Below are 16,362 nucleotides of genomic sequence, written 5' to 3'. Positions count from 1 at the left end.
CTCTTACCGGGGGTAGTCCAGGTAGTTCCTTTGGAAATACATCCGGGAACTCAGCTAATACCGGATATTGTTCTAAGGATGGCCCTTTTTCTTGGCTTACTTCGTGAATTGCATAAGCCTGACAACCCTTTCTTAAACAACGCTTCACCTGCATTGCCGAAATGTAGCGTAAAGAAACTTCCCTCTTGATTCCTTGAATTTGGATTACTTCTCCCTCATCATTTGTGCCCAGAATCCTTTTTCCATAACAGTCCACCCAAGCTTGGTGAGCTTCCAGCCAATCCATACCTATGATAAGATCATACGTCCCTAAGGCTGTGACGTAGACTTTTAGTTTAGTCAAACAGACCCCTAGGTCAATTTTGCATTGATCCACACTCAAGCCCACGGTTTGGAGTTCTCTTGAGGCCATTTCCACTTGGTGGAAATCATTTTGTCTACGAGCTGCCAGCCCACATTTGTTTAATGCATATGACGAAATGAAACTATCTGTGGCACCAGTATCAAATAAGATTTTGAGTTTTATGCCATTGATAATACCTGAAGATTCCACTACAGTGGATTGATGGGCTGCTTGGTCGTGGTTGACTACTGCATGAATTCTATGATTACTTCGATTGGCTGATATCGGCTCCTTCCCAGTCCTATGCAATATATTCGATGAAGCTTCTGGGCAGTTACGCTGGAAATGCGGCCCCCCACATCCCCAACAATTGAGCTGCGCTGATCCTCTTGAATCAAGGTGTGAATTTCTAGAGAACGAGCCGCGTCCTCCCATGTTGATTCCTCTCGCACTCCTTCCTCTACCGGTAGTCCCTCGCGATGCCCATGGTCTGGTGTTGGACGATTCCGCGGCTATAGTGTTTACTGCCATGGGAACTCTTGTCCCCACACTTGGGGTAAACCTGTTACCGTAAGGTGGCCTCGAGCTACCTCCTCTGAAAAAGTTCCGGGGAGCCTTCCCTGGAAATCCTGATTGTAAAGGCCCTGCTGGCCCCATATCCTTTTTGATTCCAAGGTGCTCTTCTGCATAACGGCCACATTCGACTGCCTCGGCTACAGATGATGGTTTCCACATACTTACCAAGGCTCTGATGCGAGGATTTAACCCAAATATGAAGCGTTCAGCTTGACGTTCATCAGAGTCTAAGTAGTGAATGTATTTTACCAGCTCCATAAACCTTATTTCGTACTCTTCCACCGTTTTACTTCCCTGAATTAGTGTATGAAAGGCTCTGGCTTGCTGTTGTTGAAAGTATGGAGGTAAATACTTTGCGCGGAACCTTTCCTCAAATAGTTCCCAAGGAACATTATCCGATGTAAGGTGCAGCTGCTTTTCCAGATTTCCCCACCAAATCAAGGCACTTTCCTTTAGTTGAAACACGACAATTTTTGTTTTTGCTGAAGGCGAATATTCTCTTAACCTAAAGCACCGGTTCATCCCTTCCAACCATGCCTCAGCGCATTCACCAGCTCGACCTCCCGAAAATTCTGGGAGTCTAATTTTCTGAAGCTCTCTAGAGATGTCTTCTCTCGATCTTCTGGGCTCCAAATTATTTGGTTCCGCTGAACTGGTGGCTACATGCTGAAATTCCTCTTTGTTTTTAGCCTTAGTTGATTCCTTTAATGTCTCCAATAAGGCTTCCAAAGAGTTCATTATCACAGTCAACTCTGGCGTTGGAGCGTTTGATGTTGACGGTGGTCTTGGTGGTGACAAAGGTGATGGGGATGATGATGGCGACGGTGGCGGCATTAATGGTGATGATGTTGCCTGGTCACGTCGTTGTCGCTCATACGTCCTTACCATGGTAATGGTCCCTGAACACATAATAAAATTTATATAAATAAAAAAAAAAAATTTGAGGTGGATAACCGAATTTTAACACACAATTTTCTTTGCAACTTCACATTTATAAATGGGTATAGTTTTGCTATTTTTACCCGCTAGGCGGATCTTACTGGTACCGAGGTCAAGGAGGGTGGTCTCGCGACCTCCTTGTCCTAATGCAGGGTATTCTATCCTAATATGAATAATGCAGAAGTATGGTTATTAGCTCCAAAGGTAAGACATCTAAGGTTTATTTACCTAATAACATCCACAAAATGAAAATGTTAGATGTCTCGTTTACAATGTACATCGGTAACATACCTGTCATACCTCAATCTGACTATTACATTTAAGGGGGTCATATATATCTATATCCCGAATATATTACTTGGATATGGGTTAAATCCATAAAAGAAGGGTTGTTTTGTTTCCATTTTAGATTAACCTTTAGCCGTAAAATTTACCATAGACATGTCCTGGTTTATGATTTCGATACTTTAATGGTTGATGCAAAACGCTTTTTGACTGCAATAGGATTTATAGAGGATTCATACACATTTATAATTCTAAAGTAACGAAATCCTTTTATTCACATTCAACACTGATGTACTTAGCAGTCCCAGGAGACTCATTTTATTTCTTCTCTACAAATCTGGAAATCACAGAAGCTCACCATATTCCAGATCTGCCCTAAGAACTAGAAGTCTAGATACACTGTTTTCATACCTAAATCCTAGACTAGAGTTTGAAGCTATAAAACTGCAAGTTGAACCTTCTGACAGCATACTTTAAGACTCAAGAGCAGATTTATATGTGTGTAAAAATCTGTCTGCCAAACAGATAACAGAACCTTGAGATCGTACCTTCATCACTGATCATTTTTAGCCCATAACACAAGTCATACTTATCATCCCATTTGAATAGGTTGATGTATATATATACTGAGCTAAATGTCATTCAACCCAAGACCCATTTCATAGTACCATCTAGATGCATGCAAGTTGTAACTACGAATATTTTATGACCATGCTATTGACATACTATAAGATGAATTATATTTGTCATCAAGAAAATGTAACCCAATTTATTCAAGTGTCACGCACCAAAGGGTTATTCCATTAGTGTTTGTACCCTTAATGGATTAGAGCATATATATAATTGTATCAGTTATTTCTTCTTGCTAAATCCAATTTTATCCAGTCTTTAGTACCGTCAAATTTAATTGAATGAGAAATGAAACATGAATAGAACTACTGGCAGGATCAACCAGGTAATCCGCAGTTTCAAAGTATGAACTAATATTTTATAAAGTTCTCTCAACTCAGTCACATTCTTGGGGTTGGCCAGTGGAGAAATAAGGAGTAAAAATTCAAGAAATAAAGAATGAAATGGAGCAAGCTCTGGATGATTGAGAAAATTACCAGGCTTTAGGCTCCTTGACACAATTTGATAGGAAGCAAACTAGCCGCTTTTCATTCTAAATATATTGTCCTTTATACATAGGAAATAGTGAGAGAATCAATTGTAGAAAAACTTAAGTTACTAATAAATTCATTCAGGTTCATCTTCTGTTATAAGTATTTGACAGATGCTTGAGTGTAACCCCTCTGTAGCCTCCAACGATCCTTATTAGTAAGATCATTGAGATGTGCCATGGCTTTCAAAACCCATTGGACCATTTAGTATTATGCGGTTCACTGTACTGTTCTATTATGTTCTAACTTCTGGTCTATGCCATGGTTCCCCACGGATTTAACATCCTTAAAAGACCTATGCAAAAATAAAATCAGTATTTACATTAAAATCTAAAGTATCATTATTACATTATGTAATAATAATTGTTTACTTTCAATATTAAGAAAGAAGAAGAAAACACAAATTGCAAATATGAGTCTGGACTTGGCATACAGAAGCATTGCTTATCTGCTCTCTGTCCCTAGATCTTTGTATGTTCTCTTCTCTTGGTTAATAAATAGGCATTGATTGGGACTGGCATAAATGATCCATTTCCTTTGCAACAAATTTTATTTTCAAAAACTTGTAAGTGGTTTAACATTCACTGCTGAAGTTCTTAAAGAGCAACGAAAGCTGAAAATGATACGTACATCTGAGCGGAACTTTGTTAAGAGCCACAAATTTTGTAAAGCTCATGGTTCCAGTTCTATCTTATCATCGGTTGGGCAATCGAACCTGAGAAGCGGAGATTGCCAGCAGCTAAGGAGCTTTCTTCAGGTCGAAAGCATTGATTTGGCCTGCTCCCGGGAATTGTCACAGTAAATGAACAACTAAAGCTTGATCCACGCTTAAAATGTAGGGTTTTCCACAATTTTACACATTTATTTACTTTTCTATACCCTTCCCCAATTCTCGAGCTATAGGTTTGTCACCGTCTAGGGCATCAAAACTGTCTACAGATTGACAAAGAGACAAACCCATGACATAAAAAGGACGCTGTTTGGTAAAATCGATTAATAGGATAATTTGGATTCTAACACCGTGAAACTTCCTCAACATGCAAACTCAAACACTTTAAACTTATTATTTTCCTAATTCTAATTCTAATTAGATTAGAATCCAACGTATTGAAATGATCACTCACGTATAAAAAAAAAAAAAAAAAAAAAAAAAAGAAAAACCAAGGCCATACGTGAGTTACAGGTAGAACGTCTTTTCAAACCTAAAATTCAAATTGCGTTTCAAAGCTTGCACCTTAATTTTCGATTAGTTTAGTGTAATTATGGTCCGGGCAATCGTGCTGATTTGGAGTGGAACCACGTAATTCGGGTCCTGATTGAAACGCGAATCTAACGACCTGGATTCTTCTTCCATCGAATTGACGCAAAGATTGCGCGAATGGAGTCAAACAGATATGGAGTGCAAATATATACTCTCCTTGTGGGCTCCTCACATAACTTGCGCCATGCATATGGAGCTTGAATTTCGATTGGTCATTCGCTTGATAGCTTGTATCGCAGAAATTTGCCCGCAAACGAAGGAAAACAACAGCAGCGTCACATAAATCTGTCAGAATGTGGACCGTTCTGACTCTGTTTCAGATGCATATTCCGCAAAACCACCCAAACGTGCCAGGTCTCAAAGAGAATCTTCCAGAAATGAAGAGTCGGAGTGGAGTGTTTACGACCAAGACTACGAATCCTCAAGCATATACGGGTTAATAGAAATTCACAGCAATTTCGGTTTATTAATGGGTCACGTGTTCCATCCACGCTCACTTAACCAGGGATTTGAAATTCTAGCCGTCAGACAGACGCTCAGACAGCCGTTTATACGCTCAGACAGAGGTTTATACGAACGAAATTCTAGCTGTGCAGGGCCTGTGAGGTCCCGAAGGGTTTGAACGACAGCTCTGATACCATGTGTAATACCCATAAATTGGAAAACAGGAAACATGTAAATACTCATAAACTGGAAAACAGGAAGCTTAAAAACTTAATTTGCACTTACCTGAACTGCTAGCTGATCCCGTGCAGTTGACGATACTGTTCCCGTGCAGTTGACGATACTGTTGATGTTGAGCTCCAATTACCCAGGGAGACCAATTCCGCCCAGCCTGATTGAGCAGAGGCTGGCTACTCAATCCAGCAAGCTTCTCACAGAAGCCCACTGTCCCCCGTGCCCAGAACCTCAGACGGATTAAAGCTCTTCCAATAGCAAATCTCTCTCACTGCTGAATTCCTCCTCTGGTTTCACTGCTGAATTTCTCCCCCTGTTCTCGGCTCATAATCCCGGTTTTAACCACGGGCCTGGCGGTGGCCGCCCTCCCGCATGCAACCACCGCCTTCCCCTGTCCCGACACGCCTTCTACGCATACGGCTCTCTCCCTGCTGTCATATGCGCTCTGATATATATCTTATGGGAATTAAACGTCCCCCTTATAAGGGTCCTTGTTTTATATAATTTAGTTTTATAAGTTAACTTATATTTTACAAAGTTTAATTTATAATTATATTTTATAAAGTTAATTTATATATTTTGTAAAGTTTAATATATATATATTTTATAAAGTTTAGAATTATATTTTATAAAGTTTAATAAATTTATATTTATAAAAATTAAATAAATTTATTATTTAAAATTCATCACATTTGTTTTATTATAAAGTTTGAAACTTTATATAATGGATTAGTTTAGATGGGCCGTTACACACTACCACAACTTCTAGAGCCACCACCTTCTTCATTGCCACCACGTGGAGGTTCACGTCCTATTCATGGTGGAAGGAGGAGAGATTAGTAGATATAGTCACAGTTTACTACTTTTGTCATAGATTAGACTTGTAGACTCCTGTTGTGAATTTGAGCTTTTTTGTCTTACTCTTCCTAGTTCAGTTTGTACTTGAGTCTTGGTGGTGGCCAAATGGCCTATTTTGTAAACATTATTATTTGAATTTTGGACATGACTCATGTTGACAGTTGCTCACTTGCTAGATAAGTTACTTGAGTGTTTGATGATTTTGTCTTCTAAAAGTTTTATGTTTTATGATATGCTTAAAAAATTGATGTATGTTTGTAATTGCTAGAATCTAGATGGTTGATGCTCAAATATTTAATCATTGATGTACAATGGAATCATGGATGCCATATCTATCTTGGTTTATGTGAAAATATGCATGTTTTCATGTCTTCTACAACTTTGATATTTGGGATGTTTTTTTAATATATATATATATATATATATATATATATATATTGTAGATGCTTCCGAGACGCTTCGCTTCGTAGATTTTGAGAAATGACACTTTTGTGTCCCCGCTTTCAAAAAACGTCCCCGCTTTGTGTAACGTTGCAAGGACCGTTAGACAGACCATTAGGCAACCCTTTGGACTCCAGATCAGTGATACCTTGATGTTTTTGCCAACCACTGCCTATATATGGTAGATGCTTCCGAGACGCTTCGCTTCGTAGATTTTGAGAAATGACACTTTTGTGTCCCCGCTTTCAAAAAACGTCCCCGCTTTGTGTAAAATTGCAAGGACCGTTAGACAGACCATTAGGCAACCCTTTGGACTCCTGATCAGTGATACCTTGATGTTTTTGCCAACCACTGCCTTGGAAGGTTGATTAACTCTAACGTGACCCTTATGGAGTTGCTTCTATAGTATGCATGTTGTTGCACAACACTAGACTAACAATTGTTCAATACACAACTCAGCTCTAGATGGCAACAAGGCATGGTGCTCCCCCCGCTCGATCTAGTGTAACTAGGTTTGCATCTAGACTTTCTTGTCCATGGCCTTGGATGCTAGGATGGAAAGGCTGCCTTGCTCTTGCACTCTGCTTGGGATCATACAGCCAAGTCCCATCAACACTGGGAACACCTTGAGGGACATCATCCGTCAGTGCATCAATAATTTTACAGTTATTGATGAGTTTGAGGGGGAGGCTAGGCCTTTGAACTTGTCCTTGATAACTTGCTCTGAGACCATCATCTGCTATTGATTAGTATCACTTTGAATATTGATGTCATTCTTGTTTTAGTTATATATCCTCTTTGCATCTTTTTGTGTACCCATACATTATTTCTTATGCTTCTTCACTAGCTTTACTAGCTAGATGTTTTGCTGATAATTATGAGCTTAGGTTTCTTTATTTTAGCATTATTTGAGGAGTTGCTTTTGCAGTCCTGTACTGTGGGTTTAGAAATTACTAAAATTATGTTATCTTATCCTAGTTTGTTCTTATTGACCTGATATCTTCTGTATTGTGCAAGTTGGAGTCAGTAAAAATTGCATTAACACTCTTCTCATGCTCTGTTTTTTCTATAAATTGGTGCTTGAAATTTCTCAATTTTTCATTTGTAATGGTTTAGGGAAGCATATAGTTATATTTTCTTTTGTGTGCCATTGTTTATGATTACTGGATATATTAGTCCCATTTTGTTCCTTAGGAAAATAAATGAAATCTATGGCTTCATATGGCTGTGTAAGTTTATACTTAAAACATATCTCTGGATATACCAATTTGTGTTGAAAAAAGTATGACATTTTTTTTCTTCCTAATGTGGTAGATATCATTTTCCAAATGTGCAGATTGTTGGGATGCATCACTGGAAACATGGTAGGAAAGGGGCAGGAATTCTGTGGCTGCAGCGAGCTCGTGATGAAAATCGGCTTAGTAGCATTGCTGAGCAGCTGTCAGAAATTGTTGGAAAATCTGTTTCAGATGATGGATTTCAGGTATCTTGTATCCTTATTGTAGATGCTATGAAATTAAATAACACAATAGAATATATAAATGAATAATAGGAATGTATACCTGGTTCCTTACTTTATTCCAAAATGTCAGTTATTTGAACTGCCGTGGGCTTGAAAAGGTATCTAGTCATAAATTATAATGTAAAGGAAATGTTTCAATAAATATGGAGTCTTATTATTTTATTGAATCTTCTTGGTGAATGCTAGAGACTTGTTTTAGTATTCTCCTAAAGAGACTAAATTTTAGAAATTTCAGTCTTAAACTGCCTGAACATGCTAATTTCAAAAGGTTTTTAACTGTTTATTGACAATGAGATTGCATTCGCCTATAAATCTCTATATTGTATTGGAACCCAAAATACTAAGTAGATATTATACAGAGCCTGGTGTCTATATGAATCTAACTTACGGAGTCTTTGAGTTTCCTGATTGTTAACATGTGCTGATGGACTGCTGCATGAAATGTTGACCCTTAATATTATCCCTTTTTTCAACAAAGTAATAGTAAAGGACAATATTCCTCTGATAAAAATGAGGCGGTTCGCTTGTTCCTTTAATAAAGATTAAATGAATCATATTCACGTAGGCGATTTTTCATAAATGAAATATACTTACAAACTGATCAATTCAATATATGCGAATATTCACACTACATAGTAATTTCAAACAAAGGAAACATTCACACTGAAAATCCAACGAACGACTTAAGAAGAAATTTCTGTGCATACAATAATAGAAAATCTTCCAAGCACTATTTATCAGTACCGTACAATATATCATAAAATGGACAGTGTAGTTCTAATTCATATAATCTCAATTGCAGAATTGGAATGTCTAAAAAAACATTGAAGTCAGATAAAATGCAATATTTATGACCTGTGTTACCCACCAAAAGAGGGTGACCCCATAGGAGGAATTTTTCTCCCATCACCTCTTCCAGCCGGCCAGCAAGCAGCCCTTGACAAGACACTAGTAGCTGATGACAACATGTCATTTGTATCTACACCACCTGCATTAGTCATATGTTCCTCGCCCATCTGGCAAGAGCACATGTTGGAAGGTGGGCTTCTGATCAAAAGGTACTTAATTCATTTTGCAATTGGGTGCTTATGCTTGTTTGTATTTGGGCATTTGACATGGATTATGGGGTAACTTGGAAGAACGAAGTGTCTTGGCCATAATCTTGTTCCCTCACCTTAAATGGGGGGTTATTTTTCAATCCTAGTCTAGTGGAACCTCCCCTAATGACCTAAGAGGTATAGGAGGGGAACTACTTGGGAAACCATGATTAAGATAACACAGTCCCATCTCTCCTTATTCCATATTTACCACTTTCCATCTTACATTACAAGCCCCTATTCCACCTCCATTCTATAGGTTCAACTAACCACTAGTTCATTGGGATTTGGCATCCACATATCTATTGGAAATCCTGAGAGGGAGGTGAATCAATATTTCATTTACAATTAGTTAATTATATAATTTTAGAGTATGAATAATAAAACAATAATCATCAACACATTACAGGAGTAGTACATAACAAGTTTTTAGGTGGAAACCCTTCTAAGAGAAAAACCACTGAATGCTTTTCTAATATTTTACGAGTACAAAAATATTTCAGCTCCAATTGAAAGGGAAGCTTCAATTTCCTAGTACTTTAGAAAAGCATTCAATTTATCAGGAAGCTCCAACTCTTGAAAGAATGCTCTGACACCCCGGTTTACCAGCTCCAACTGGAAGGATGCTCGAATGCCCTAGTTTTATCGACTTCAATTGAAAGGATGCTCCAACACCTTGCATGCTCCAACTTGCCCTAGTACCACCCTGAAGTATTTTCAGGCTACAACCTGAAGAAAACTTCATTCTCCAGCCTCGCACCACCCAACAACCCTTAAGATATATAAAGATAGAGAAACAATCTGTGGGCTCCCATACCAGGGACAATGACCCACTTACAGAGATATTCAATGAAAGCCTTCTTGCTGATATATGCTTCAGATATCAAACTTCTCCTAAACTTTAGAGCTGTTACTAAATGATGCTTGCACAAACGTTATGATGCAGAGCAATGTAACTGAAATTGATCAATCATGTACCTCAAGTCTTCTAGTGCAATGTGTCTGCCACTGTTGTGCATGATGATGCCTACTGTTGTAACCTGTGTCCAGAAGATGCCTTTTAAGTCTGCTAATCTGACCTTTACCTTCTTCTCCTGTATCTTGATGCTTCTGCCCTTAATACATAGTTCTTGCTGTGCTGTAGATGAATGATTGATAAGTTGTTCCTTTTATATTCTTATTGAGGCCTGAAACTGATTAATGATCTTTGACCTTAAAGACTTCCGAAACCTCTCCTAGATTAGTCCACAAATTAGTAATAAAGATCTGCTATACTAGTGCGTCCAACACATGAATAACCCAATAAACTCCTAATCAACGAAGCTGCCTCAAGAGTAAAAACGGTCCAGAGACTCAGACCTATATCATATATTTAGCTTCAATTAGATGTCAAGGGAATGTTCCAAAAACAAATTGAATCCACCTTCAAAACTTCAGACGAAATCACTGAACCTTATGACAGTGCATATGCAACTAAGAATACCTTCAAATTATGATGAAGATGAACCAAAAAAGGACTTAATTCAACCATACCGGTGAATTGTTTCAACTTCTTTAATGAATTTGCCTTGAAGTGATATTTAACCAGGATTAGATTTCACTGACAAATGCTTTAGGTCGTCGGATTAGGGTTCTAAAATTTACCTCAACTAACTGTCAAATGATGCCAAAAATACTGTTCAGAAGTTATGCTTTAGTAGGCCGAAAGCTACTCTATATTGACACTTCGAATTTTCCTTAGATGAATGCACTAGAACAGATAAGGCACATATTTCAAATAATGCCATGTCTCATTGAAAAAAACAGTGTTTCAGAATTGATCCAAGGAGGGCCAAAAATATGAGACTGAAGATGCCACAGATCTGATCACAGATACTAGGCCGAATATATATGTTACATGTTAAAATTTGAAAGTTCTATGCAGAAATTTAAAAATTCTTTGCAGAAACTTGAAAGTTCTATGCAGAAAACTGAATGTGCTTGCAGAAAATTGAATGAAACTGAATGTACTTTGCAGAAAGCTGAATGTACTTGGCACAAAACTGAATTTCTTTGGAAAAACTGAATTTTCTATGCTGTTGCAATTACTTAGAATGCAGATTTCTTCTTCAAAAGTTTTCATATCAACAATTGTAGATAGAACATAAACTTAAGGATCACATGAAGACAACCAAGCACAAATATAAGACACACAGAGTTAGGTCCAATGACTAGGGCAAAACCCACAAGGGGAAAATTCAAATGATTCTTCTACAATTAGATTTCTTCAATTGTTCAACAGAGTATAGAGAGGGAGAAAATGAGAATGAATAAAGTCACCAATGCCTAATCAACTTGTAGCTGAAGTGCTCTTGCTCTTTGCTTGAAGATCTCCTTTTCTTGATCAGATCTTGTCTTTCACACTTTTTGTAGCTTTTCCCTTGCTCTTACTCTTCACTTGTTCTCACACTTCTCTTGTATACACTCAACACTAGCTCTCCTTCTTCACAATGAACATGCTACTCTTAAGTCTCACTTTCTCTTGGTTAAATTGACAAGAAAGGAGAGGAGTTTCAAAATAAATTCATGCCTTGAGCCAATAATAGGACAATCGAATTCCATGAAGGAGGAGTTACTTGAGGAGAAGTGTAACTCATTTCAAGAACAGAGAGAGAGCTACACTTGTCTTGAGGAGTTACAATCCGAATTAGGGAGAGAGAGAGTTACACTTAAACATGAGAGAATATTTGGTGAGAGTTACAAATCAAATTGAATGAGGGAATTACAAGTGCATTTAATGAGGCAAAGTTACACTTTTGCCATGCATTGAATTAGAGAGGGAGAGTTACATTCTCTTAAGTGTGGAGTTACTATTTTATTCCAAGAGAGGTTCAATTTTCCAAGTAAGAGATTCTTAATATAATTTACTTATTCCATGAGAGAATTTGTTTTTATTAATCCATTAAAGGTGAAGGACTTTATACTATTTTATAAATAATAGTATTATAATAATAATAATAATACTAATAAGGATAAAAATATTAATTCTTGACTTGTATATTCATGATTGATTTGATTTTAAAGTGGATTCCATATGTCGAGATCATCTTTGATCATTTAGACATGACTTTCTAATTTTGAAAAGTCACTTCCAAATTGAGATGCGACTTACTATTTTTGGAAAGTCATATTATAATTGTTAGAAATGAAATTTTTGTTGAAAAGTAACTAGGTTCGGCCTTCATAATGACGTATAATTGTGATTTTATTTAATTGATGAAAAGAAGAAAAATAAAATTATTATTATGCTTGTCTCAAGGGTTTAATGAGCAGTGAATTTTATTTTAGTGATGACCCCCATTGTGAGCTTTTAGGTTTTGTCATTTAGTCATAAAAGTCAAATTGAGTCAATGTCATGTATGAAGGACCCTTCTTGGGCATATTACATTTTTTATGAGTCATTAGATAAGTATAATTAGCTCTCCAAGACCAAGCAAAGTCTCCTCGTCAAGTCGACCTCAAAAAGAAATAATATAAACACTTTAAAGGACATGTTGGCTCATAGTCACTCACGTCGACTAATTGCAGAGGCAAATCACTATTAATAGGAAGCTCGACCTATTTCAGAGCACAAAAATTTGGTCAAGGTGCAGTTTGCAATTTGAAGTGCGAAGTACATCAAGGATTTCAGTGGCAATAAAGTTTGCAATTCAATCAAGGTTTAAGGCAGAAAAGAAGTGTGAAAAAGAAGGGATAACAACCTCTCATCAAGCGCAGAAAGAATAAGAAGAATCCGAGTTAGTTTGGCATTGTTTTGGTTACATTTTTCCTCACATGTGTGACTTGCATTAAGTGTTCTGCAGTAAGGTTTCTTTAGTCAGGAAAGAACTCTAGAAAGGATCTTTATATCAACTCACATCCTAGCCGAAGTCGCGAAGGTGAGTCTCCTAGTCAAGTAAAGAAGGAAGACTTCTCATATCAGATCACACATGGAAATTGCAAGGATATAGATAAGCCAAGAATCGCATGTCTATGGACAAGACCGAAATTGTAGAAGTGCAGACAATTTGACTTGCGTTGACCATAGAAGGACGAAAGTGCAACAGGGTTGTTTCAAGAAGGATCTCATCAAAGAAGGGTTGTGTCTTGGTCTTGGAGTGGCAAATAGGTCAAGGGTCTTGTTCTTGGTATTCGTTAATTAAAGTCTCTATAAGAAGAAGAATTTGTGTGGGTTTTCCTCTCAAGTGGGACAGGTTTTGGCCCTGGTGAATATCCTACATTCTGTGCCCCTTGTCTCTTTATTGTTTATGCATTGGTAATTGTTTGATGAAAGAAGAACACAATAATAACCTAAAGAGAAGAATCTAATCTAAAAGGTAAAAAGCATTCACAAGCAGTTATCACTCAAGAGAAATCACCTGATACTTGATGCCCTAGATTTTTCAACAATTTTATTATAGGTGGTTCAAACAAAACTGAAAGATATGATTTCTTCTAGGAGAAATTCATCGCCGAGCTGTCAAATTTTAACATTGCACAGAGTTGATCACTAGGGCGAATTTAAATCTCGCAAAGTTTCCACAAAATAGTCCTGGAAGAGTCTGAAATTTTGTGCAAACAAGCTGATCAATAGGGCTGAATATCTTGCCATAGAGATGCCATAAGACAGTCCTGAAAGAGGTTGATAGTCTGTGTAAACAAGCTGATCAAAAGGGATTAAAATCTTGCCATAGAGATGCCATAAGGCAATCCTGAAAGAGGCCGAAATTCCTTAGAGAGTGCTCAAAAAATATCTGTGAAAGGAGGGCCGAATATCCCTGAACTTGATCACAAAAGCCCAATGAAAACCTTAATCCAAAAGACAAACCGTTAACCCATAAATTCGACCTTCTTCTTTAGTTTTGCACGACCACACAAGGCCAGAAATCTTCATGCAAGACGACGTGGTGAAAATTTGTTTCCATTTGGAGGGTAAATAGGCTTTAATTTATAAAGTTGCAGAGGCTTCTAGGAGGGGCCAATCGAATTGATCACTCAGAGGAAAAAAACAAATTTCAAATTATTTTGAAGCGAAAAACCCCATAGATATAAAGACTGATTTTATTTGATGATTGATCCTTAATAAAACCCCCTTTTTTGACTTTGTCTAGGATAGTCCCTTTTAATTTTAATTTCCTTGTATAATATAAAATTGCTTGTAGCACCTCCTTTGGGGTTCCTTGACCAAAAAAATGGTGCTCTAATATTTAAAAAGGCGTAACTCCTCAATCTTGAGGAATTAGGAGACATACCACCTACCATTGGTATTGACATGATGAGGAGAATCAAAGTATGATGATCTTGACCCCAAAGACTTTGATCTTCCTTGTCATTTTGTCATCAAAATTGTTCAACAATCTTCCCCTTTGTCATAAATGGCAACACACGTACTTCCCCTGCAATCACTGCTCCCCATGAATCCATGCCTCTAATCTTCTCCCTTGATTTCTAGATCAACAATCCCCCCTTTGTCATTGATGGTGACACACATACTCCCTCTCTGATCACCGCTCCTCCTTGTTGAGAAATCTATTCGGCAATAGGTAGGATGATTTCTCTTTTCTTTATATCTGCTTGTGATGTCTTTTTACTTTTTATTACTTATTAACTTCTTCACTTATTATTATGTTTGTGTATCATCAAACAACTACGAAAACAAGAAGAACAATTGTAGACAAGAACACAAAATGTAGGTTGCTAGCCAGGGCCAAAACCTGTTCACTTGAGAGGAAAACCCGCAAATCTTTTTTTTTCTAATAGATTCTTCAATTGACGAATTCCAAGACCTCTAGACGAAGACCAATACCCTCCAAGACCAAGTGTTGAGAAATCTAGGGCATTCAATAAATAACAATTTCTCTTCTTGATAATTGTTTGTGATGCTCTTTTTCTTCTTAATCTTATATTCAATTATTCGTTAGCTTATTAATGTGTTCTTTCATCAAGACAATTACCAATATGCAATAATAAAAGAGACAAGTGACACAGTATATAGGCTTCTCTAGCTAGGGCCAAAACCTCTCACCTCTTGAGAGGAAAACTCGATCAAAATTCTTCTTCTTGGATCCCCAATTGATAAGTACCGAGACCATGACACAGATCCTTGACTCTTGTATCCTTCCAAGAACCTTGTCACCAACCTAGATACTTTGCCTCTTCCTTTGCTCTACCTTTCTCATATTGCTTTCCTTGGCTCCTTCTAGAGAACTTAGTCTCTGTCCTTCTTACTGCTTCTCTTCGGCTTTCCCTAGAGAATCTCGGTCTCTAGGTCTTTCCTGGCTTCCTCTTCTACCTCTCCCAGAAGGTTCCTTCTTTTGCTGCCCTAACTTCACACTTCCCATAAAATTTGCTGCCCAGACTACACACTGCCCTAGAAGATTCTGCTACCTAGACTTCCCACTGCCCTAGAAGAAAGTCTTTTCTCTGGCCCAGAAGAAACCCTAATTTCGCATTACCTAGAAGAATCCTCTTTCTTTCTTCGCACTTTTCCTTCTCTTCCTTTATATTTCTTCTTCTCTTCCTTCTTTCGCACTTCTTCTTGTTTCAAGCCAGTCGAGTTTCTTTTCTTCAAATGGAGGACGATTTAGGCTATATGTGTATATACACCTCCTTGGTTGCCCTTTAGGCTGACTTCACAGCTGGAGTTAGGTCGGCTTGATCTAGCAACTTCCTCATCGTTTGTAGGCCAACTTGAAGAGGTTTGGTGACCAGTTCTTGAATGATACTTTACATAGATAATATTGACCTTTTATAAAGTGTAACATGACATCATTTACATGACAATGACTCTTACATTTTATAACTAGATGACAAATTCCAAAGACTCTCAATTGGAGTCTTGACTCAAAAACAAAATCCTTACCCATGAAACCCATGAAGCAAGTTAATAAAATAATTTTATTTTTCTTTATTTACATCTTATTACATAAAATCATATTTACATGTCATTATGAAGACCGAACTTAGTTACACTTTTCAACACTAAGTCGATGTTGTGTTTTGACGATCTTGGTGTCTGGGATAGAATCTTAAATATCTGACGCTACCATACCAAGAGTCACAACGAAACTACTTTGCATAATGGAATATAAACAACAGTAAATCACACGCACAAAATATAGACAACTTTTTACAGTGTTCAACCCAACTTCATTATATTAATTGACATATAATACAATAGTCTA

General features: G+C 37.4%; 1 protein-coding gene across 3 annotated transcripts in view; it reads left to right on the top strand.

The window, feature by feature from the left end:
* Positions 1-16,362, top strand: part of LOC149262316 (nuclear pore complex Nup85-like protein) — a 414,372-nt gene that overhangs the window by 295,319 nt on the left and 102,691 nt on the right. For all 3 annotated transcript variants that reach the window (XR_016259007.1, XR_016259008.1, XM_089424013.1), the window contains exon 14: positions 7,878-8,024. Coding sequence is in view for 1 of the 3 variants with exons in the window: in XM_089424013.1 (XP_089280139.1) it covers positions 7,878-8,024 (147 nt within the window). In the remaining 2 variants the exon portion in view is untranslated. The remainder of the gene's footprint in view (positions 1-7,877; positions 8,025-16,362) is intronic.

The sequence above is a fragment of the Pinus tabuliformis genome, chromosome 6 (assembly GCF_031772625.1).
Source record: "Pinus tabuliformis cultivar Carrire ecotype Pingquan chromosome 6, CPIR1, whole genome shotgun sequence".
NCBI lineage: Eukaryota > Viridiplantae > Streptophyta > Pinopsida > Pinales > Pinaceae > Pinus > Pinus tabuliformis.
Note: the sequence above shows the minus strand (reverse complement) of the source record. Positions and strands in the feature narration are given on the sequence as shown.